The sequence below is a fragment of the Pteronotus mesoamericanus genome, unplaced genomic scaffold (assembly GCF_021234165.1).
Source record: "Pteronotus mesoamericanus isolate MK-2021 breed Mesoamerican mustached bat unplaced genomic scaffold, CSHL_Meso_final contig_24, whole genome shotgun sequence".
Taxonomy (NCBI): Eukaryota; Metazoa; Chordata; class Mammalia; order Chiroptera; family Mormoopidae; genus Pteronotus; species Pteronotus mesoamericanus.
Window position 1 is genome coordinate 6,259,702 of NW_026555100.1, and position 26,079 is coordinate 6,285,780.

General features: G+C 36.3%; 1 protein-coding gene across 3 annotated transcripts in view; it reads right to left on the reverse strand.

Annotated features, from left to right (window-relative positions):
- MCU (mitochondrial calcium uniporter) overlaps positions 1–26,079 on the reverse strand; it is a 214,315-nt gene that overhangs the window by 36,019 nt on the left and 152,217 nt on the right. For all 3 annotated transcript variants that reach the window (XM_054572630.1, XM_054572629.1, XM_054572631.1), the window contains exon 2: positions 9,818–9,887. In XM_054572630.1, coding sequence (XP_054428605.1) covers positions 9,818–9,887 — 70 coding nt within the window. The remainder of the gene's footprint in view (positions 1–9,817; positions 9,888–26,079) is intronic.

Sequence of the window (26,079 nt, forward strand, 5' to 3'; positions counted from 1 at the left end):
AGTTCTTAGTGCCCAAAACGTTGAGGACTGCTGCTATAGGAAATCTTATATCCTTCCAAAGTGTAAGCTACCATCTAAATGCTGATGCCCCCAACCTATATTCAATTGTCTGTTGGACAACTAGGTTTCTCACAGGCATACCCCAAAACTCAAAAATCCTAAAGTTAAATTACTCTCCCTCAAATCACCCATTTCTGACAGTTTTCATCTCAGTCAATAACACCATCATTACATAACTACTGCCCAATCCAGAAAATTGTCTGGTATCCTTCTGTACTCTGCGGATGAAAAAGGGGCCACATACTAAACCTGACAACCTCAGGGGAGACCTGCATGGTGTCCTTAAACACTCAAGGACCAAAAGCAACCACATAGGATGGTCTGAATATAAAAATCCCTAGTAATTAAAAGTGAATCACAGTGGGTAGACACATCCTGACCTGTAGCTTCCCTGACATGGGTAAAATCTACCTTAAGTGAGCCTGTCTACTGTCTTTTTGCATCTAAGATAACGTATTTTTGAAATGTTAGAGTAACCTTTTCCAGGCCCTTTAAGGCATAACTGCCTGAACCAGAGCAGGAGACTACAGAACCCCTCACTGATATCTTGTTGCCCAAATACTATCTCTATTGCTCTGTGTTTACTGAGGCAGGTTAGTAAGAAGCTAGGAAAATTCCCTGGCAAAGTGGAATGGGGAAAATGAGACAGATAGTTAAATGGTCGAGCAATTAGCCAAGCAATAAATCACAAGATCTTATCTTCTTCCCTAACCAAAGACACCTACAGCATGTAGTTTACATCTCTCTTCCCCAATCAAAGAGCTGGCAGCTTAAACCACCCTTCTCAGGGAGATAGAAAACAGAGACGCAGTTAGTGCCATTAGAGCCAGAAAAACCCAAGAAGGAATGAAGTTGGTAATAAATAACAAAAAACACAATTGCAGCCAGACTAATCCAAGATAGAGGTGAAGCTGACTAGAGAATGATCTCAACCCCCGACTATATCACTCATTTTAATACATCAGCATAGTAAAGGCCACACCTGGAAGGCTGATGAATATTCTGATTGAGACTGCCCCCAAAATTCCCACCTGCAGAAAACAGAAGAAAAACCCTCAAAACAGAATGCCATTGTGTGCTCTATCTTGATCATACCTGTGCCCCTCCCTTTTCCCCAGGTGTGTATTTTTGCTTTATTTCTCCTGAGCTCTAAGGTTACAACTTACAACCAGGGAAAGAGTGGGCAGTGGCAACTTGCCCCAGGTTAACCCCCTGATCCTATCTCCAAGGGCCCTCCTTTTGCCTCTGTGACTTTTCAGCAAGTCAAGCAACCCTGCTGTGGCTCAGTTCTTTTGCCCCTGTGATCTTCTGAGTTGAAGCAGCTCTGTCTGGCTCAGTCCCGTTGCTGTGATCTTGCTTCTTCTACCCTAAGTCCTTGCTTCTTCTACCCTAAGTCCTTCTTTTGTCTCACTGTCCCAAGCTTTAAATGTACTGTCAAAATCACCTGAACCTGTGTCTTGACATCTTTGCTGCATGAGGTCAAGGATTCACATATCCCAGATCATGCTGGGACAGACTTGCCTCAGCCTGGTCCCCATCTGGGGACATTAACGATGCTGTAACCACCAATGTAAAAGATATATGTGTTTCTCTATTTTGCTTTTTATCCAATCCCAGGTTTCCCTGCTTTGCATTCTCCTGTTTCCTTAATCTACCGCGAATAGATTTCACATAACCTCCATGTGTCTCCTTTTATTCTAATGGATAAAGTAAGCTGCAAAACTGCTATTCTCTCCAATTTTCTAAACCTTTCGAGATTTTGCTTCCTGGCAAATTGTCACCCTGGCAAAAGCATGGGTCAAATAAACTCCTAAAAATTCTCTACAGGTTTGAATGTTTCTTACATCACCGACTCTTAAGCCAGAACGTTACATTCATCATATTTAATCAGTCAGCTCATCCTTTCATTCTAATTTCTAAAATCTCTAACCCCTCCAATTTGCTGTAGTAGGTTCTACTACCACCATCTTATACCAGGCCACTTACTTCATTCCAGCCTTGCTCCTTAGCCATACTGAATCAGGTAATCTTTCTTTCTCCAACCACCAAACCCCACCCCAATCCTGAATATGGTATTTTGTGTTTATCATTCCTATCCATGACACACACACACAGAGGCAGACACACAGACACAGATTCACATACACATACCCTCAAATATATTAATACGATATGTAGTAGGTACTGTGGTAGCCAGCCTCTAAAGGAGTACTATATGACCCTTGCCTCTAGGTATTCACATCCTTGTGTGGTTCCATCCCACAACAAATCAGGTTGAAAAATCACTTTGAAAGTGAAGAGATTTAAAACTGTGGATGAGACTCAGGAAAATATGACAAGGCAGCTGATGGCGAATAGGAGAAGTGTGTGACATCCCAAGGTGCCTACTTTAAGGGGACTGAGGTATCACTGTCCTATGTACAATGTTTCTTGTATCTTATATCTTCTTCAATAAATGTCTCTATTTTTCATATTACATGACTGGATACCTTCTGGACAGACCTTGTATATACAACATAATTTTTGCATGTACTTAAGAGTTTACATAAATGGTAGCATTGTATATAATCTTTTACAACTTGCTTTTTATACTCAGCAATGCTTTGAGATTTATTCAAATTGAATCATATTTCTAGATTATTCACTTAAAGTTCTATGTAGAATTTCATTATATAAATATACTAGTTTATTTATCAATTGAAAAGTCAAATTTTTTCTTCCCTGTTATAAATTTTTTTAAAAGGCTAAGAGAGCTAGCAATGTTTTTAGTTTCTGGTGTAAATTTGGCCAACTCTTTTTTTTTTTTTTTTTTTTAGAACTTTGTGTTCCACATTTGCCATCTGGAATTTACTTTGTGAGGTAAGAAATCAATTGCAACAGTATTATTGATTGAATAGTCTACCCAATCTTCTGATTTACAATGCTAATTATATCACATGTCAAATTTCCGTATATGCAAGGTCTCTCTAATCTGATCCTACAATTTTTCCTGTACCAATACTTTACTTATATCATCATGGTTTTAGAAATACATCTTAACATGTGCTTTAGGTAATCCTTTCCCCCTTTTCTAATCCAAATTTATTTTAGTTATGTGTATCGTTTTATTCTTTTATATCCATTTTTAAATAAGTTAATAAACTCCTGTTGGGATTTTGATTAGCACTGCACTGAGTTTATAAATTCATGTGGGGGAAACTGACAAACTTTTATATTGTTGTCTTCATGTGCACTGACATGGCATCACTTTTCATTTATTCCTGTCTTCTCTTATGTCCTTCAATAAAGTTTATTCTGTTCAATAATCAGATTTTTTTACTAGTTTCATGTCTAAATACCATCAAATATTTTATTTTTAATAACAACTTTTACACTTACAAATAAAATTTCAAAAGTCCATGTGCTTTTTTCATTAAATTATGATATGTTAGACAAAAGTAAGAATACCATTTTAAAAGGATAAACTATTATTTTGGTGATGTTAAAGCCCTTCCTTATACATTATGGCAAAATATACCATTGGAATTTATAATTAACATGCATAAGCCAAACATGCTTGCTTCACAATAATCTCAAAAGAATCTACTTAAATATGTAAAATAATTAAAAATATCTTTAAATTATTCAAAATATATTAAAAATACTAAATCTGTCACATATTAACATCATTTGAAGAGTACTCATTTTGAAAAACATTTATGTAGAAAATATCTTTTCACAGCAATATAAGAATGCTCAATTATATAACCACAACTTTAGCAATTTGATAAATCCAGTTGTTTGGGTCTTTATAATCAGTAGTATAAGTTAAATTTAATCAAATCCACTATACATTCATTGTGTACCTCAGGCGATTTGTACAACTGAATCTCTGCAGAACTACGTAAAAAACTATGAAGTTATTATGGGGCTTAAATGATAAAAGTTGTGAAAACAAAGTTATATATAATCTTTTAATATACAGTATTATTAGTCTTATGTTAAACAGTTGTACAACCTATGTACCTTTTGTAATTCTGGTATTTTTAAAATCAGTTTATAAAAATAATTTTTCATAAATGTCAAAAAGCATTTGTGTGAAGTGAAAGGGCATTCTCTTCCTCCCTTCCATTCATGTACTCATTCTACTGAGAATTAAAGATTTTATTTTGTTTTTGTAAAAATGAAATACTGTATTAATAGAGTGCTCTAACCCCTTTCCGTTTTTAAGAATACTGCTTTTGATGATGCTGTTATGAAAGTAAGTTCATTAAATTTTGACCCACTTTAATTTCTGGGTGGTGATAAGCGGAATACAGTCTTAAAGTACAGTGGAGTGCTGTAGAAAAATTGTGGGTTTTGGAATCTCAGATTTGGTAGTACTCAAGTTTTACCACAGTAGACACCTTGAATCCCTGGGCACATTCTGAATATAACTATACCTCAGCGCCATTACCTATCTATAATGCATGGATTCTAATATCTCACAACATTTAATGAAAATATATGAAAATGCCTGCTTTAATAGTTTCTCTTACTTTTCCTAAAATCTAAAGTCTTAAAACCTAAAGACTAAAATCATGTAACACATCCATGAGAAAATTTCCAGCCATGCCTTTAAATCTCAAGAGAACAAACATGACCAATTCCACTGAGGGCAACAAAGGTTAAGAGTGTAAGTTATGCAAACCAATTCTGTGTCCCTTAATATTTTTGGATAATTGATCTCTTTGAGACTCTGATGAAGAATTAGATTCCTCCTTTAGCCCTGTTTCCTGAAAAGTTCAAGCAATTTATACATAAAATTTTTATATACAATTTATTTTATTTCATTGGAAACTGATTTCCTTCATAATGCCTGCTATAGACTGAATTGTGTTGGCGCATCTCTCTCCCCCAATTCATATGTTGAAGCTCTAGTTCCCAATGTGACTATCTGAACAGGACCTTTAAGAGATATTTAAGATGAAATGAGGTCATGAAGGTGGAGGCCTAATCTGATAGGGTTGTGGCTTTGTAAGAAGAGTAAGTGCTCTCTCCACTCCCCACTATGAGAGGTGGCCATGTGCAAGCTAGAAATAGACTTCTTACTACCTGACCATGGTGGCACCCTGATCTCAGACTTCCAGCCTCCAGAACTGAGAGAAAATCAATGTTTGTTCTTTAAGCCACCAAGTCAATGGTTTGTATGGCACCCTCAGGAGACTACTACATTGCATATTTAAAAAATAAATGTTTACAAAAACTGAAGCATTTTTCTTCTTTTTAAAGCAAAATCAATGGCTATTTACTGTTTTTTAAAGATATAACTTATATTTCACCAGTGAATGAAAACAAGACTACAAATTAAAACAGAAAATAAACTTTAATTCTATATAAAAGAACAGTTCAATCACACTTTCTCTCACATCCACACTTATCTCCCTCCCTTCCCCTGTCTCTAAAATCAATAAGCACGTCCTCAGGTAAGGAAAAAAAATAAAATAAATAATAAAACAATAAAAATCAAATAAAACGTTGTGCCTTTCTGATAGGCACACCCTGTGTAATAACAGGACACCCTGGCTGGTGTGGCTTTGTGAATGGAGTGCTGGCCTGAGAACTTAAGGGTCACTGGTTTGATTCCCAGTCAGAGCACATACCTGGATTGCGGGCCAGTCCCCCAGTAGGCAGCACATGAGCAGCAACCATACATTGATGTTTCTCTCCCTCTTTTTCTCCCTCCCTTCCCCTCTCTCTAAAAATAACTAAATAAAATCTTTTTTTAAAAAAAAGTAACAGGACAAAAAACAGAAAAAATTTGGGGCATATATTCAATCCCCAAACCATCCATAGACATTAGATTAAGGATTTATATATTATCTATACTTGGATTAATTAAATAGTTGATTGTTTATTATTAAACAGAAACTTCTAATAACTATTCTAAAAATTACTTACCCTCAAACAATTTTTGTAAGGAAATATTATATATTTTTTGTTAACTACAAAAGAAACACAACTCACAATTCACAATACAGAGCTAACTGAATAGCATTATATTTCTGTGCAGAGATATGAAGGCAAATAGAAGAGGCCATTTTTCCTTGCTCATACTTCAGCTTACCTTCAGCACTTTCCCTGTAGCTAAGGTGAAGACATGTCCTGGCTTATGCTATTGGAACTATTAGTACTACTATGGCTGTCCCCCTTTCACTCTCAAAAGTGTCCTGGGCTGGATGATAATCTATATACTCAACCTGTACATAGCAGAATTACTCTCATCCTTAACTTCCATTAACAAGAAAGGGAACACCTAAAGGCTTTGAAGACCTAAGTTATAAATCATACAACTGTAAAAATTTCACAGTGAGTCATTTTACATTTGAGGATCTTGAGCACAGAGAAATTAAAATGAGAACCCCAGAACCACATTTTTTTAGATTAGGGGTCTGTAACACTACCATAACTACCACCCTTTAAAGAATAAGCATTTCAGGTAGATAAGTACTATTTCTGTAGGGTAAGTGCATTTTTCTCTTGGAGGTGGTAAATAATACTATCTCCATTTCACAGGTAAGGAAAGAGGTTTTGAAAAGTTAATTACTTTGCCTAAGGTTACAAGGTTAGAAATGGGATGCAAACCTAGGTCTGCTGGATTCCAAAGCTCTTCCCTTAACCTCTAAGCGCATTGCCTCTCCTGAAAGTGAACACAAATGTGGGTACAGGTATGTGCATATGTACCTGTGTGCAATATATCCCAAGCGGTTCCTGAGCTGAGGTTCATGAGACTAGGGATTCCATGAGTTACTAAGGGAGTCTGGTCATTAAGAAATTACATGTAAAATTTCCTATGTGTATACATAAAGTTTCTTCTAGAGAAAGAATCTAGAGCCTATACCAGATCTTCAAAAGAATTTATCATGTGTACAAAAAATAAGAACCTTTTAGACTGCTTTAGTAGGAAAGTTAAACATTTAAGATAATCTATATATTTTATATCAGCTATCATAGTCATACTTAAAAGATTTGCCAAACCATATTATTAACAAGTAATTACTGAGGGAAGAATATATCAGCGATATATACTAGTTATATAAATATTATCATTATACAATGTGTGTATTTTAGATTTTGTACTTTTAAAAAATTAGGGTCAAGTCCTCTTTTGATAATAGACTATAACCCAGAGGTTACAACAAACAGCAATAAATGATGGTAGAGCTGTTCGCTACTGGTAGTTAAACTGTTAAAGTAGCTGTGTATTAAGCAGAGTTTTCTCATATGTTCTATTGACCTAACGTTAAATTAATTAATAAATAGAAAATAAGAAAGATGTACAATTTGATGGTGGTAAAGACACTGAGTTACCAGTATACTAAATCAAATAATTTTGTGTTTCTATTTCTTGATAGCTAAATATGAGTTACTTTTCTTATCGGTAGGAAATTTAGAAGCCACTCTTTAAAAATAATGTATCCTTTTTAATAGGACAAAAGCCACTTTCTCAGGCCCTCTTTCCTAGAGCTGGCTGGACCCCATAAAGCATGACTGATGCTAATTGTTTTATGAGCCTTCATCCTCAGGACTGGAAAATTACTGGAAGCGCCCTGAAGGCACAGAGGCTCTGGGACTTACGAAACAGGACAGACCAGACCACAAGGACCATCTGGACCCTGCACGCAAAGATAACAAGTTGCAGCCCAACTGAAATATCCTGCTCTACAACATCCATAACCTGACAACAACTCAAAGCCCCTACCCTCAGGGCCGGGCTGGTGCACATCTCTGCACCTAGCCATTTCCCACCCTTGGGAAAATGAAAATAAAACCTTTCCTCTCTGCGCTTTCTTCTCTTTGTGAATTCTTTCACAAACTGCATCACAGACCACCCTAACACTTTTAGCTTTCGTAAAAATATTACCTTCAATCCCTCATGCAACATAGGGACAACCTACTAGCATTTATGTCCTTGGATAACATGTAGACAGATACCCCAGTACAACTGTACCATTGTTACAGTATTGAAATATTTTCATACAGACTAATAGTAACTGCATTAAGTGGTAAAATTAATAATATAAATTTCAAAATAAATTCACTAGTTCAAGTTAATTGCTTCCGAATATCTTAACCACTGGCAGTTGACTGTCCTGTTGTAGAATAATTTAGTTAATATTGAATACACATAAGTTACTGAATACATATTAATATATACTGATAATATAGAACAATTTCAGACAATATTATAAAAACTAGAAATTTTTTAATGAAATGCTGCTAGTTTAGCAAAATCTGAGAAGATTCAACATTATGAACAGTATTTTACACATTGAGAGAAATTCTCTCTTTATTGAAAGTATCTAATCATGTTACCCTGTAGTGGTAACGCAGGAAGGAAATAAGACCTGGGAGTGGTGTTGGCACAGATGTGGACTGCACCCAGTTGGATGTTTAATGGGCCAATACAGAATTAGGGGTAAGCGTGATAGCCACCCACTGCTTTAAAGGGGCCAAAGAGGAAACAAAGTAGGTGGCATGGGGAGGTGGCATTATGGTCCACTGGCTTTCGGCCATGTGGGAAATACTGGCATCTGTGTACATACTGAGTTTGGACTGGGGTCCACATTCCTACCTGTCATCAGCTGTAAAAAAACGACCGAGTGCTGCTTTTTAATTTAGATCCTGATATTACTTTATCAGTTCTTTATGTCTTGAAGAGATAAAAAAAGAAAGCCAGTTACTATTTTTCTTATTTTTGATTCTGGCCTATTTTTCCTTTCAACTTTTCCATATTACAAATCAGTAATCACAAATGGGTATTTCCCCCAAGATTAGAGAATCTGGCAAATATGAACACACTGTCTATATATTCAGAAAACTAAACAGCTCTGGGAAGGGGTTTTGATAACACTGCAAATATCTATATTGATTAAATACAAGGGATCCTAGGGCTTTCATGGTTTATCTGGGGTTCTTTCAGTTTCAGGTATCCTTATAAATTTGCAGGATACTCTTTCGATGGTTACTCTAAGAATTAATGTTTATAAAGGTTGAAATTAGAGTTTTATCAAACTAAACTTTACACAGAGGACATACATTTAACAGTCAGACCTAAGCATATAATCTAAACTATAAATGTATAATACTGGCTAAGAGAAATGACAGTAATAAACATATCTCCTTTACTATCGTAAAAACAAGCAAAATTTAGATTCTGTTGTCAATTTGCAGCATCATGGACATTAACAAAGGACTGTATATAGTCCCCAAGCATCTGTTCATTCTTTTCCACATCAAGAAGGGTATTATTACAGTCTTGAGCCTAAAGAAAGAAAAAGACAAACAAGGGGGTGGGGGTATGTCCCAGAACTGAATTGCTTCCATGTAGGCTCTAATACCAAGAATGGGCTGGGATGTTTGATTATTATCTATATATTAAGACCCAATGGTTAGGAAATACCAAAGACGGTGCTTTTGTGATCTTTACATTAACTATGTCCCCAGTTTTAAAACAAATGAAAAAAACTGGACAGTAATATTCTATATCTATGAAAACTTGATGGGTCTATTAGTTTGTTTTTTTTTACTGATTCCTCCTCTAAATTCACTAGATCCTCATTCAAATTTTATTTCTTTTCTTTAAGCTACCTCCTTCTTTCTCTGACTCCAAGCCAATTTTAAGAAAAAGAGTATAGCTTATAAATTTATGTCAATTAGAGAATGGGAAACACCTGAGTTAATAACGGGGGAAAAAACAGACATAAAAAAAGGATTAAATGGATTTGCTAAAACTCACCATCAGAGGGCACAACAGTACTGCAATAAACAACACCCAAATTCTGCCAAGAAGAAAGCCTCTGCTGCACCTACAAAATACAAAGACACATCCATAGTCAGGACAAAACAACAAATGTTATACGTATATCTGTGTATATGCAGTAAATAATAGCTTTCTGAATACTTAATATGTATTCTTTGTAGAGAAGTTAAAAAATACAGAGGAAAGGTCCTCTGGCTTGTGTGGCTCAGTGGATTAAGTGCTGGCCTGTGAACCAAAGGGCCAAGGTTCGATTCCCAGGCAGGGCACATGCCTAGGTTTAACACACATTGCTGTTTCTCTCCCTTCCTCTCTCTCTCTCTCTCTCTCTCTCAAAATAAATAAATAAAAAGAAAAAAAAGATAAAAGAAAAGTCTCTCAAACTCCCATCATCCGAAAATACCGTATTTTGCCAGGTACAATGCGCTAATGCACACCTATGTTTTTGTGTGCATTATACACGGGATTATTATACCCATTATTATACCCATGGTATGTAATCATTATACACATGTACAATGTGCATCCTTATTTTTCCCTCAAAAATTTGGGCAAATGTGCATATCATTTATGACAAAATACAGTAACAGTAATGAACATTTTGTTTTGTTTTCAAGGCTGCATACAAACCCATTTACATACACACATCACACAAACTGTTTTTCCATATACTTTTTAAAACCCTTAATATTAGTGTTGAGTGCTATGAAGTGTAAACTAAAATTTCCTCCTTCTCCTCTTGCTGGTTTTTAGACCTGCATTTTCAAAATGTCTTTTGCTAGGTATCATCAGTTATTAAGTAGCTGTATCATGAATTCACTGTTACTGAGTAAATATTTAGTCTTTCTGTTTATTCTCCTTTTAAAAAAATTGGTCAGGCAACTAAATTCCTTGAATCTTTAATCACTATCATCTTTTGAACGTTAGAAGGAAAACAGTTTGTCAAAGAGTAGTGTCATTGGGCATTTAGGCCTGAAATTTAGGTTCTCACATTAAACTAAGTTTCAGAAAGAATACTGAATGTTTCTGACTTGCCATATGCTCAATTTATCCCTTTGTACCTTTTCTTTCCCAGCCCCAAAAAGTGCTAAAGGAAGGAGAAAGGAAGGCATTAAGTGACTAAAAGCCAATGTGTTAGCTTCAGAGCCAAATATTACATTCCACTCCATCAGCCCAAAGAAAAGTCACTCAGGCTGCTACAACACATGCCTTAACACAACAGTCTGGCACATAACCGACTTTACATCCTTCATGTGACTATAATTAACCCCTGCCTCCTTCCAACTTAGAAAGCATACAGGAACGTGAGTTGGCATTTATTTTAAAATGTAAACAATTATTTAAAATTACTTGAGACTTACTTCACAGTTGATCATGACACAGTAATGGGTTGTGGCAGTGGCACTGAGAATCTTTAAATTAATACACTTATATACTCAAGGCTGGGCAAAAGTAGGTTTACAGTTGTAATAAAAATAATACAATAATAAATAATAATACGAGAATAAACTCCGTGCTTTGTGTACTCACCACTGTAAACCTAGTTTTGCCCACTCCTATATATGGTGGCTTTACTGTGGATTGTGACTTTCAAAAAACCTTTTTAAAAGTTTCAAAACATTTAGGTAAACTCAATCTTACTCAGAGGTCCAGGGATGCTCTGGTTTAATATGGGTACACTGGCAAACCCTACAATCCCAATCCTTTGCTTGAGATCCCTAAAGGGATTCAAAGAATACTTGGGCTCTAAGAATTGGTTTGAAAACTAGTGCTGGAAGACAAAGGGAGATGAGTCCTATCCCTTACTCTACACATGAGAAAACAGAGACCCACAGAAGGAAAGTAACTTACTAAGAGTCACATATCAGAATCAGGATCAGAATCCAGGCCTCAATTCTGCTAATCATCTATACAAACTACTCAGGGCCTTGGTCTTGTCCGCTACGTGTCTCAGTTTGCCCAACTATATAGCATTAGGGGCTAGGATATTTAGGTATTTCTTATCAATAAGATTTTATTTAAAATGTTTATTTCTTTTGAATAAATAGGACAAGATATAAAATTCAAAAGTAGAAAAATGAAGTAAAAAATTACATCTTTTACACTTAATACTGGTTTTCTTCCTCTCCCTGTGGTCCAGCTACTCATTCTTCTCCCGAAAGGTTAACTGTGGGTATCTTTATCAAAGACAGTGTTATACACACATAAAGTTTGTGCATTTATATATGTATTCAGGGAAGTTTTAAAAAACATATATGGAAGAATGCTGAGGTCCCATTACTTGTTTGTTTTTAACTTAACTTACTGGTTGTTAGTAACTAAATGGAATTCTATGGTATACCTTTACAAATGCCTACTGACAACCTTTTATTATTAAAACACATGATACTAGAGTGAATATCCTTGCATATGGGTACAGATATTTGAGGACGAAATACTTAAGAGAAAGTGCCAGATTAAAGTTAGGTATACTTTACATTTTGAAAGCTATTGCCAAATTATTTTTCATGGAGGTTATATGCATTTACATACCTACAAATTATACTCCTGCTCATTTGTTGAGTATCTGGTTCCTGACACCTTCCTAAATAATGTATTATCAAACTTTATTTTGCAAAATCATGGGTGAACAGTATTTCAACATAGTTGTAATTTGTATTTTTTTGGTATTACCACTGAGGATTTATGCACATTTTTATCTGCTTTCCTATGAACTTGTATTTACTTTCCTATGAACTAAGTATTTATATGCTTTGCCAATTTTTTTTCAATTTCATTGTTGGTCTGAGTATTATTTTGTAAAAGTTCTTTAAATACTAAGAAAATTAGCCCTTTGTCAACAAAATGTTACAAAAATTTCCCCAGTATTTCACTTTGTTAATGGTATTTTTGTATCAGACTTCTTATTCTGATTTAGTAACTTACTCTAATTGCAACCTTGGGCAAGTTCAACATCTTTCTGCCTCAGTTTCTTCACTGAAAAATGGACAGAGTAATACTAGCTCCTACCACATAAAGATGCTGCGAGGACTAAATGAGTAATACATATTGTATAAGAACAGTGCCTGGTTACAAGTAAATGCTCAATAAATGTTAGTTTTTGTTTTTTGTTTTTTAAGTTGAAATCATAATAACTCCATGTTAACTTTTTTCCATACCAACCCAAGGAAAACCAAAATCCATATGATTTTGAGTCTTTTTACTGAAAAACCTTTTTACCTAAGAAGGCTTTCCACTTAAGTCTTTGTGTCCCTGAGAGACATCTTAACGTTTTCTTCATACAGATTTGGCATGTCCTTTTTCCTAACGTAATGTGTGCGCGTTCTCTCTCTCTAACGCAATGCTTTCTAAATTTGTCATGTCCAATATTAAGATCATACATTTTTTGGTTGCATATGAGTTATATCCTTGCCTATCCTTTAATTTTTTTACTCTTCTTGAGTTTCTTTGTTCTTTGTAATGACCCTGAATAGTTTTCTTTGTGATCTAATTAGGATTTTCTATTAGGTAAATTCAGCCTATTTATATTTACTAATACAATATACTGAGGTCTGTCCAGAAGAAGCCCAGACACTGTTAATATAACAAGAACTGTTTGTGTTACACTGAATTAAACTGGCGGCCAAGGAGAGTGACTTGAATGTGCATGTGTGAACAATGGCAACTTCACTGTACTAGTCACTACTAGTCAGTACAGGGGTGGCAGATGCCGATGTGTGAGCATGCATGCTGTGTGGCCGTCTCATTCAAAATGACTGAGTAAGTAGAGCAAAGAATCTATCAAATTCTGCATTAAGCTTGAACATTCCTCTGTGGAAACTATTTGGATGATTCAGAAGTCTGCAGCTATGGGCAACTAGTGATTGGCAGCGTCATCACAACAACACGCCAGCTCATGCATCACGTCTTGTGCAGAGTTTTTTGGCAAAATATCAAATCACCCAGGTGACTCAGCCCCACGATAGCCCAGATTTGGCACCCTGCAACTTCAGGCTTTTCCCAAACTAAAATTACCTTTGAAAGGGAAGGGATTTCAGATTGTTGATGAGATTCAGGAAAATACAACTAGACAGCTGATGGTGATGGGAACTGTGTGAGGTCTCAAGGTGTCTACTTTGAGGGGGACTGAGGCATCATCATCCTATGTAATGTTTCTTGTATTTTGTATCTTCTTCAATAAATGCCTCTCTTTTTCATAGCACATGGCTGGATACTTTGTGGAGAGCTCTTGTAATATTTAATCTCCTCTGAGTCATCAAATTTTATGCTATAAAAATTTTATGCTTTCTGTTTTTATTGCTGCTTTATTTTCTTCAAAACAGTTTATGAAATGGGAAATGCTTCCGTTGTTTTAGTCATACATGTAATTCTTCTGATAATATGGGAGATATACTTTTGTGTTACTAGTTGTTTCAGAGTAAAAGTCTAAGTTCTTTTAAGTGCTTTTAAAGTCCAATATTATCTCTCTGATTCCATTTCCTACCACTCTTCCTCTCAATCACTCTGCTTTAGCCCCCTGGACTCTTTCCTGTTTCTTGCAGCACCAGCTATCTCTTGCTTTAGGACCTTTACAACAACTACCACCGCTGCTTAGATACTGTTTCTCCAGATAACTATTAGGCTCTCTCACTTCCTTCAAATCTTTACTTGGATTTCATTTGCCAATATTTTCCTATATTGTCCCACTCTGGCCATTCAATTTTATATGGCAATCCCATCAATTGGTTTTTCTCTTTCTCTCTCTTTCTATATATATGTAAATGTGTGTGTGTACATATGTACATCACTGTATCTGTGTGTATATATTCATTATTGCTTATAATAGAAATATACACTATTTCTAATATAAGCAGTGATGAACTTAATATAGTTATGCTTTTTTTTTCTTCTCCTTTACCATCAAATTTAGTTTATTACATTATTTCTCCTGGTGTTTATCTATATCTACCTACCTATCCATTTATCTTTCCACCTGCCTACCTATCTACCTATTAATCATCTACCTACCTACGTATATCCAAACCTCCATACATCTTTTGTTAGGTTCATTGATTTTATATATCTTTTGAGAGCCTCCTTCATTTTTCCAACTTTGTTCGTTATATTATTACTACATTGTCAAGGTTTTAAACATTTATATTCTGCTCTGTAAAACCTAATCTTCATATTCATTTTAGCCTTTTTGGCCCCTACGCTGTGTAACCTGCTATGGGCACAGGCCAGGCAATGGTTGAAGGCCACAGTTTGTTCTGACTGTTGGGCACTATGAAAGACCATAACTCCAAACCCACGCATTTGTTTTACTGTTAACTTTATGAATCAACCGACTCTATGCTTACTACCAATACTTTAACTGTAGCTTCTCTTTTCATTTCTTGGTTGAGTAAACTTCAAGTAGGGCTCAAAAGCGCTAAATTATCTGAAGCTTGGCATCTTAAAAATATGTGTATTTGCCTTTATATTGAGTGATTCTTTTGAATTGGTATAAAATTCCTAAATTAATTTTTCCTTGAAGACTTCGTAGGTAAAGTGTTAGTGGTGGATGCTGCTTTGGCGCTTCTTTGGGAGAGCTGAGCTCTCTTGGCTCTTTTGGGATCTGTAACCACAGGTGTCATCCTTCGGGGTCTTCTCACATACTCATTTGACTTTCTCTGGATCTGGCAGCCTTTCTTCATATATGGTGCTTCAGGATTGCAGAGATCTCTGGTTGTGCTGAAAATTAAGCTTGTATTTCTGTTTCTTATTATCTTTGTTATAGTAAGGTGCTTTCAAGAGAAAGGTCTTTTACAGGGCCATTATTTCTTTAAGAATAGAAACTTTTTAATAAGGATGTTTTAAAACATACACAGAAATAGAGAGCATAGTGCGATGAATTTCTTCCATGTACCCATCACCTGCTTCTATACTTATCAACATTTTGTCAAACTTCATTCATCTCTATCTACCTAGTTTTCCCCCACAGAGTATCTTAAAGGAAATTCCAACCATCATATTGCTTTGCCAGAAAATATTTCAGTATACATCTACTGGGCCATTTTAAAACAGGAAGTCCTCAGTCCTTCATGATTTAAAAAATTATCCTCAACAATAATAAAAGAAGTTTTTTGGGGGCAGAGAATTATGTAACTACATGGTTGCTTATGAATATTATTTGTTAGGATGCTATAGAACATAGGTAGGCAGACCAGCAACCAGTTTTTGTAAGTAAAGTGTTACTGGGAACATAACCAAGTCCATTACTTTCACACTACAACAACAGAATTGAGTAACTGTGTAGTAGCAGGAGAGCTGAGCAGCTGCAACAGAGACTGTATAATCCACGAAGCCTAAATTACTTATCATCTTGTCCTTTAAGAAAACATTTGATGACCCTTGCTATAGAACCCTGCTTCTGTAGTTTTGAGGTAACTCACTTGCCCAAAGTCCTTCCCAGTCACTTAATTCTATGATGATACTGGTAACTATAAAATATTACTTATTAAGTGTTCATAAACACACAAATATAGATCCTTTTCTTTTTTTTAAATTTTACATTTAAAAATTTTTTTAAATCTATAAATCATGTTTATTCTATTACAGTTGTCTCAATTTTTACCCCTTTATCGCCTCCACCCATCCCACCCCCACCCCCTGCTCCCACAGTCAACTCCCACTCTGTTGTCCATGTCCATGTAGATCCTTTTCTTTATTTAAACCTTCTAATAGCCTATAGTCTAATAAGGCCAAGAGAAACAAAAGCAAATTCATTTTTTCTTTGAAATATGGCAGCAACAACAAATAAAGCAAAACAAAGACAAAAAAAGAGGAATATAAGCGCTCAAGGCCAAAGAGATATTGTTATTCTAAATTATTCCACAACTATCCTAGATTGAATATATTTCATTGTTTAAATTGTATGTTCTTAATAAATTATAGCATAGAAAGCTTTTAATAAATACTTGACTAATGCTGAAAATTTAAAAAATATGTCAACAAGTTAAAAACAAAACCATTCAGGCAAATGGCATGTATTATTCACATATTTAAACTTCATAGGCAGAGAACAAGATTACAGTTAAGAAAGTAAAAATACAGAATGTGCAGAAATCATCAAAGAGTAAATCTCTAGGCAATAGCAATGTCAAATGAACAAGGCAATTTGGTATTACCATAGACCTTTGAAAAGCAAATGCAAGCTTATACTTTTGATATGAAACAGTCTACATCTTTCATAAGTAACTTGAGAGCTTTATCAAAAACAGAGATTTTCAGTTAAATGAAAGTGTAACATCGTTCCTGGTATCAAAACCATTTCCCTTTCATCTTAACTCCAGGAGAAGAAATATGTTAGTGTTATCAAGTTAGAGTTCTACTACAGAACACTGTAATTTTATTTTCCCAAGTCATAAGATTCGAGCTAACAAAAAAAATCAAATTCTAGTATTATAAAAAGATATTTCAAAAAAAAGATATTTTATGCTCTCAGGACAAATTATTAAATTCAAATCAAAACTTTTTTTTTTTGCATCATTATACTTTTATTCCAAGGATAATTTGATGGCTCAATTTTTTTTTCTTTTTATAAATTAATTAATTTATTTTTTCCACTACATTTGTCTCTGCCTCCCCCCCTACCACTTTCCCTTGCCCCTTCCCTCCCTCCCACCCTCCCTCAACTCTACCCCTTTGGTTTTGTCCATGAGTCCTTGCAATATGTTCCTTGACTTTCCCCTTCCCTTCCTTTTCCCCCGCCCCCCTCTTCCCTCTTGTCTCTCTTGGTTTCTTTTCCTTTCAGTGTTGCTGGTCTTATTTTCCTTGCATCTTTGTATTGTTGGTCAGGTTCCGCTTATAGGTGAGATCATATGGTATTTGTCTTTCGCCCCCCTGGCTTATTTCGCTTAGCATAATGCTCTCTAGTTCCATCCATGCTTTACTACTATTGTAAATTATACAACTTTGCCTACAATCACCTTTCATTGTTCAAAAGAGCAAACTCAGCAATATTTTCCCGCCAGCAACTTCAGGAGACTGTCAAGTCTAAATAACTTGTCAATACCCCCAAAATATTCAAAGGCAGTTAGACATTAGACCAGAGCACGAAAAAAATAGAAAAAAAATAGAAAGAAAAAGGTAGTTCCTTATTAACTCAAGTTTCCTTATTTAAGAAAACCTTGGGACCTAATTTCATAGCAAACAAATATCTTATTAACTATGTCACACTATATCAAACAGCTTTAGGTGAAATAACTATATTTATATGTTTGTCCGTGGCTAAAACCTTGTCAAAAATAGTCCCACTATACCACAAGTTTAAATATGTTAAATTATATCCCTTTGCTACATTTCCCTTAGTATAACATGAAATGTGTATGAGAATAAATCCTTGCAGTATATGTTCCAAAGTTTCTTTTTAAAGATCAGACTACCCATATTTCAACAATTTTGCCAAACCTATCTCCAGAATCCAGTGCTTTGAAGCATACCAGGATTAACGGTGTACAATTATTTTAGTAGGTCTAAAGCAAGACATACCTATATCGGCTTCTACAAAATGACATCCATTTTGTCCACATCCTAGATATAATAAAATTACTGAAACATCAAATCAGAAATAATTTTTCACTACTTTGCCTCTACCAATATACACTGTGGCTTCAAACCCTCAAGATCTGATATAGGAAGAAAACACTGTAATTAGAAGACTTGGGGCCCAGTTCCTACTTACAATTTTTAATTTCAACACTAAGTCTCAGTTTCCTCATCTATTAAGTTAAAAACAACAGCAATGATAACATAATTGACTATTTCACAAGGCTGATATCATAAAAAGATAAGTGACAATATAAATGTGCCAACATTTGCATGATTAACATTCTACCAAATGTAAAATATTAGGAAATATAAACTCAAAACAAATCTTCAATTTACTTAAGAAACCGACTCTTACTGTAAAGAATTTAGTAAGTATAATACATTTCAAAAGCCACAACTATTCCTAAACAAAGAGATACTATACAATATAAATTATTATACTCCTGATGCTAAAGATAAACCTGAGGTTTTAAAAGAGAATCTGTTTAGATAGCATCATAAACACTTAAAGGATTAGACTAGATACAGGACATATTTTATTCTTCTTTCAATGATTCACCAAGGAAACAAAGATTCTGACAGTTTAAGTGATGGTGGTATTTACATGTTGTGAGTTAAGTAATATATTACAGTTTAATATTAGAAAATTATTTTCTGCTTGAATATACTACTAAAAATTGTTACTACATTTTACTAGAACATGGGCAACATTTCCCCCACTAGAATACATTGTTACTTTAAAATGGAAGTCATTATTCAATTTACATATCTTTGATATCTAAGAGAATTTCACATCTATAAAACAAAGCAATTTGAAGGACTTTTTGTTGCATCTTTCAACATCAGTTTTCTAATTAGGAAATCAAATTGAGCTCCCAAATTAGATATAAAATTATTTAAAAATTAATACTGGTTCACCAAACTCACCGTGCTTTGAAAATCAAGTAAGACAATATAAAACCATGCAAGACAAGATCTTAGACAATATTCTTCACCACTGCTGATGTAGTAATAAACTATAATAACCAGAACACTTAAACTTCAACTGTAACTAGTTATATATCGTATCATTCAACCTATGAATTGATAAAACATCATTTTTTATCCTAATGTATACAAACATCCATTTAACAGTATCAAGAAATGCTCATAAAAGCAAATTCTCTTACATTAGGTTTTGAAATCAGTAACTGGGTTCTAAGACTGAAAAGACTGGTGTTATTTCTAGTATACCACTATTTATAAAGTTAAGATACATTGGTATAAATTAACTTGATTTATTAATAATGTTTTTATTTTAGATTTTGTTATTACCTAATGGGTTAAAGGGACATTAAGAATATTCCCTGTTTATGCCCAAGTCATGACTTTTATTGTAAGAATAAACTGGTGACGTGCTGTCTCCAGGGGAGAAGTGGCCCTTCTCCCTGGGAGACCAGTACTGTAAATATTCAACTTTTGATGTATAGCTGTTCCTTCAGGGAGAACTGACCCTTTTCCCCGAAGGACCTGTTAGTTAACTGAGTCACTTAGAGCCTTGGCATAGCTCCAAAGTAAGCCCCATAGCCACATTTGTCTAAAAACTATTTAAGCATAGCCCCAAAGTAAGACTGTGAAATCCCACCTGACAGGAAGATGCTTCTCTCAGAACTTTCCCAGTAGGATCCCGAATGCTGCCTCCGGGATTCCCTAGTGTCTGTGTTTGGCGTGTTGGTGAACTCCCGTCTGGTGAGGTCTGCTCTTGATTCTTGCTTTCACTTTGCTTTCTCTTAATAGAGTACTCAGTTACTCTTATTTTGATCTAGGGTGTGTATTGTCCGCAAATCCGAACCTTCAAATTAAGTGGCCACAGTCTCACCTGTGGTCCTTACTGGCACATTACCCCAAAATTTACGATCTATGGTTTATACTGTACAATAACCAGAGTCCAAAAATCTACTAAAAATGAAAGGTGGTATTGAGGAGATCAAGGATGGCGGAGGAGTAAATGGAAGCTGCAAAAACCTCTTCCCAAGACCAATCTGGAGTTAGAACTAAATTGTAGAGAAATCATCTGGAATAACCAACTAAACAGTAGCTGGAGAGAAGCCTTAGAACTGTGGAAAGACAGAAGAAACCACTTCATCACAAAGAGACTGGTAGGGAGTGTGGAGGAGGCATGAGAGGATTGGCTAGATCCCCAAGGGTGGCAGCTAAAGTTCCAGAGGGATATTTCAGCTGCTGTGGGGCTCCCCCTGAGAAGTGTAGGGCCTAAACCCCATGCTGGGCTCCCCAGCCTACAGCACCAGAGCTGAGAAAGGAATTCAGATAACATCCATCTGTGAAAAGATGTGGGGTTTCTGTCTACCAGGGAGAGACGGCTGGAGACACAGACAGCCTCTTAAAGGGCCACTGCACAAAAGGGCCAACACACAAAATTCCATTTGCAGCCACTTAACCTGGGCTCAGGCAGTGAGAGGGCAGAGCAGACTAGACACAGGTGAGGAGAGTCTGGGGCTGGTGGCTCTTGGGAGAGAACTGAAGGAATAGCCCTCAGGATCCCTGTGCTGGGGCATTCTCCATACTGCAGAAGCCACCTTTCTAAGGCTTTCTAATGTCACTTCTCTGCAAGTGACATTAGCCTGAGGAGAAGCAATAGCCCTGCAGGCAGGAATTACTCTGCCCTACCCCATGGAGCTTAAGCTGCTTGAGTACAGCTTAAGGCTATGTTAATCATTAAGTTTAACAATTAAGGTGGATCTCTGGTAGCTCTTAGACTTTAGCTAACCCTTCCCCGGCCCAGGTGCTGGTAAAAGCTGGCCATGGATGCATAGCCTGGTTCTTTCTGGACATACCCAGGTACAATAGAGATAGCTACAAGCTATGGATTGCTGATAGGTCCAAATAGGATGCCCAGGGCCAGTCACAGGCAACATCTGACGTAGGACTGTACCAGAGTCTTTGCAGATCTACCTAATACATAGGAACAAACACAAAGAGGCAGCTGAAATGTGAAGACAAAGAAATAGGTCCCAAATGAAAAAACAAAGCAATCCTCCAGAAGAACTAAATGAAAGGGAGGCAAGTGATCTCACAGAATAGAGTTTAGAGTAATGATTATATGGATACTTAACAGCATGAAAAAAGACATAGAAACAACAAAAACTGCTAAAATTTCATTGTGTAATCTAGACCCCTGGTTATCTGAGGCAATTCTACACTACATTTGGAATATGTTTATGCCCTGATGGTTGCTACGTTTTCCTTAATGGGTGTACTTATACTCTCTTGGCTGTCATGAAAGATATGTTAATGATAACAGAGCAAGGAATTTCTGTCTTCCTTAAATGACAACTTGCCCTCCCCACAGCAAATTGGAAAGTTATTTTCTATTTTGTTCCTTTCATTTCCTAAGAACCTACTGTTCACAAGAAAACTGAAAATGGTGGCCTCTTTACATCATCCTATTTGTTTTTTTACATTATTTTATCTAACATTTTGCTATGAAACTTTTCATAGCATACATCAAAATTCAAAGAATTTTACAGTGAATGCTCTTTTATACCCTTCACCTAGATTCTACATTAACATGTTATCTATCCAGCCCTCTATTTTACAGAAATTCTTTACTCTAGTAGTTTCTTTTATCATTTTTAAATGTGTTAATATTCTCCAACTCCATTTCCTTTACAATCTTCTTGAGCTGCTCCTAGATTTCCCCTCTACCTCTTTTCATTGTCACACTGTATTCTAGTTATCTGTTTAGATGCCTGCCCCCATTTCAGAGTCATGACCACCCTGAAGACTGATTTCATTTCTTTATATATTGGTACCTTCCCCCCATCATACAGTAGGAGAAAGTAGAATCTCAATAAATGTTTACTTGAGTTGTCTTCTATGTCTCTTTCCTTATATCTCAGTATCTTTGGCAAGTTTTATAACTTGCTTTGTGTCCAATTTCCCTCCCATGGGAATTGCTATTTTTCCGCTTACCTGTTCTGAGAAGGAAGTAATTATGATTTCTATAAGTATTTTGGGAAATATTCAAAGTACAAATTTTCTTATATGTATTAAATCTCTTCTATTTTTAGCTGATGTAGGTATAAGTGTATTCCATGTTGTATTTATATGGTTATTAAGTATACTGCTAATTACTATTTTTAAACAACAAAAATCCAAATACAAAACCCTTACTCTTTGAGGGACTGTCTCATATAATCTAGCTTTGTACTTTTCAACAATCATTTGCACAATTTAAAGCAGTATATAGACTTAGAGACAGATGAGGGAATAAAATCAGGTGCAACCTATAATGGGAATGTGAACTCTCAAGTATTTATTAAATGAATGAACGTAGCTAGTTTGAAAGAGGTTTTTATTGAGAGTAACAATGGAACGTCATTGGTTGTTCTTTTTGACTGACTGTTCAATTTGGCCATAGTTCTTTTCATAACCTGAATTCATATTTCCTTCCACAGTACCATTAAAGTCTGTGGAATCTCAATATTTGTTGATGTAATAATAGTATGAAAATAGGTAGTTGCATCTACAAATTAATGTATTGGGCTAAAACTCCCTTCTCTGAAGTAGCATAAAAGTTAGGAAAATAACTTTTAGAAATATTTTATTTTGGCTTTGATGATGTGTTGGAAACCGTCCCTCCTGGTTTCAGGGACTGTAGCCTCACTGACAGGTGAGAGGGCCCCAAGGCTGGAGCTGAACAAGGAGACCTTGGGAAAATAGGCCACTGAGGACACAAAACCTGTCCCCCTGGCAGAGGCGCAGTCCCTGCCTCCCTCACATCATCCTGCTTGGCCCAGGAGGATGGCTGGTTAGTCGATGACAGGTAAGACCCCTCGATCTTAGGCAGGGGTCACATGGGGGCCATCAGGGAAGGGCTTGGGGGCCACGGAGAAGGGGCAAAAGACCCTCACTCCTTGGCTTTGTCACGGCCAGAGTCCTCATTCTGTCTGAAAGAAGTCTCCTTATCTGTTCACTGCTCAGCCTGGGCCCCCTTACTGGGTCAGTGAAACAATATTAAAGGCAGATACAGCCCTAAACTGGATCAGGTGGTTCCTGGGATAATTAGGCCTGGAAAAGGAATGCATTAAATCCTATGAAACTTACTCTGCTAAGAATGCCCTCAAGTTAACGAGTAGTGATGTTTGGGGTCTGAGTATAGAATGAGATCAGTTTTGCAGGTTTCAGGGCCTAATGGGTGCCACCCTGTCTACCAGACTGACCTGAGGCAAATCTCTTCCTTCAATGTTCCTTCAACTGTTATCTATGATCTCTATCTGTTTTCTGTAAACATAGCCTTTAGGCATTGACTGATAAGCTTTGTATGCATGCTGTATATCCCTGTGCAAATGATTCACAATAAAAGCCACTTCAAGAGAAGAGCTCAGGGTATCCTACACTAGAGGGAATCACCACCCCCTTTTCCTGGCAGACCGAGAGTGTCTGGAACGACTTATTTCCTCATCCATGGCGGCCGGGGGGAATCTGTGGGACAGAGTACCCCTCTCAATGAGTAAACAGGTCTTAGTTATAGTATTCTCTATACTTTATGTAACTAAAATATTTTGTATTTTTTTCTACTTGTTGGTGATGCCTGGGGACTAGAAGATTTCTGTGCTTACTTAGATAACGGCTATTTAAAATATAGTCCAGGGATCTGCAACATCAGTTTCAGATGAACATATTAGAAATGAAGACTCTCAGGCTTGACCCCACACTTAGTGAATCATAACTTACACTTCAACAAGATCCCTAGCAATTTCACATGCACATTAAAACTTAAGAAGCACTGCTATAGTTCATCCAAATAAGATTCAAAGGGGTACATTAGTTAAGTGTAGTAGCCTGAGACATTTTACCTTTCTTATTTATCAACACACTAGAATAAGCAACTAGGGCTCATGAGGAGACGACATAACATAACAGGAAGACTATTGCATTCAGAGTTTGAAAAAGTAGATTCTAGTCTCATCTCTCATTATTTGTTTGACCTTGACCCTTAGTTTTCCGCATGTGTAAAATAAACAGGTTATATACAACATACATTGTAAAGCCCTTCCAACTCTGAAAGCCTATAAATTTATGAAATAAATCCCATTAGGTATTTAGAAAAATGGTTCAGGTGTATGTGATACTCAAAAAATTGGGTGTACTTTTAATGGTATAGAGGCCTTGTACATCAATTATTTTGTATTTATGTAGTTTGGAATTCAACCTCTATCTTTTGTTTTCACACTTGCTTTCTGGCAGATGCACAGTGGTGAATAACTTAGGAAGTTGGTGGCTACTATTAATAATTCCCGTCACTGCTTCCTTTGTTCTTGAATGATTATAAAACACAGGTAATAGACAGAATTCAGGAAAAATTAAAATGAGATTCTGTATTTTGTACAGAGCAGCGGAATGTTAATGTTCTTAAGAAAAACATGGATGAAGCATTAACAGAAGGATTATGATGCTTCACACTATCAAATGGATCAGGAAATAAAGAATAATAATAATATATATTCATACCACGTGTGTGTGTAGACAAAGAAATAAAACGTATGTGGCAAAATGTCAGTAACTGATGAATCTAGGTGAAGGACATAAGACTATGCATTGTACTCTTTCAGCAATTTTTCTGTAGGTTTAAAATTTTTTCTAAATAGAAGTTGAGAGAAAAAGAACATAATTCTTGCTATAGATATAGATATAAATTGACCCCAAAATGCCCTATTCTATTCTCTTTTTTAAAGAGTAAAATACAGACTTCCAGCCAAGATGAAGCCATACAGGTAAATACACTTGCTTCCTCGGACAACCAAAAGACAACAAATTTAAAAACAAAAATAACCAGACTGCCAGAAAATCAGAACTATATGGAAGGCCAAGAACCAAGGAGCTAAAGAAGAAATGTTCATCCAGAATGGCAGGAGGGGCGGAGACGGGCAGCGGGGGTGGAGAGGACATGGGGCAAGGTGGCAGCTGGAGGTCCAGGTGGGCAAGGTGGAGGCTGGAGATCTGGGCAGTCCCACACTTGCAAGTGGATAAACGGGGGACAACAGCTGGGGAGCTAAGACAGACCGCGCAAGCCCAGGTTCCTTTGCGGGAAAAGAAAGCCCCAAACCTATGGCAGTAAAAACCTATGGGGGTTGTGGTGGTGGGAACAACTCCCAGCCTCTCAGGAGAGTTCATTGGAGAGACCCACTGGGTCCCAGAACATACACAAACCCACCCAACCAGGAATAAGCACCAGAAAGGCTCAATTTTCTTGTGGGTAGCAGGGGAGGTGACTGAAAGCCGGGCGGGAGCCAAGCAAGCGGCATTGTTCCTTCTTGGACCACTCTCCCACATACCGTGCCACAATGCAGTGACCTGGGTTGCCCCACCCTGGCAAATACCTAAGGCTCTGCCCCTTACAATGTAACAGGCATACTGAGACAAAGAAATACAGCCCAAATGAAAGAACAAATCAAAGCAAAACAAACTAAGTGATGAAAAGATAGCCAACCTATCAGATGCACAGTTCAAGACACTGGTAATCAGCATGCTCACAGAAATGATTGAGTAGAGATGCAAAATAGAGGAAAAAGTGAAGGCTATATGCAAAGTGAAATAAAGAAAAATTTACAGGGAACCAACAGTGAAGACATGGAAATGTGGACTCAAATCAACAACTGGGAGCAGAA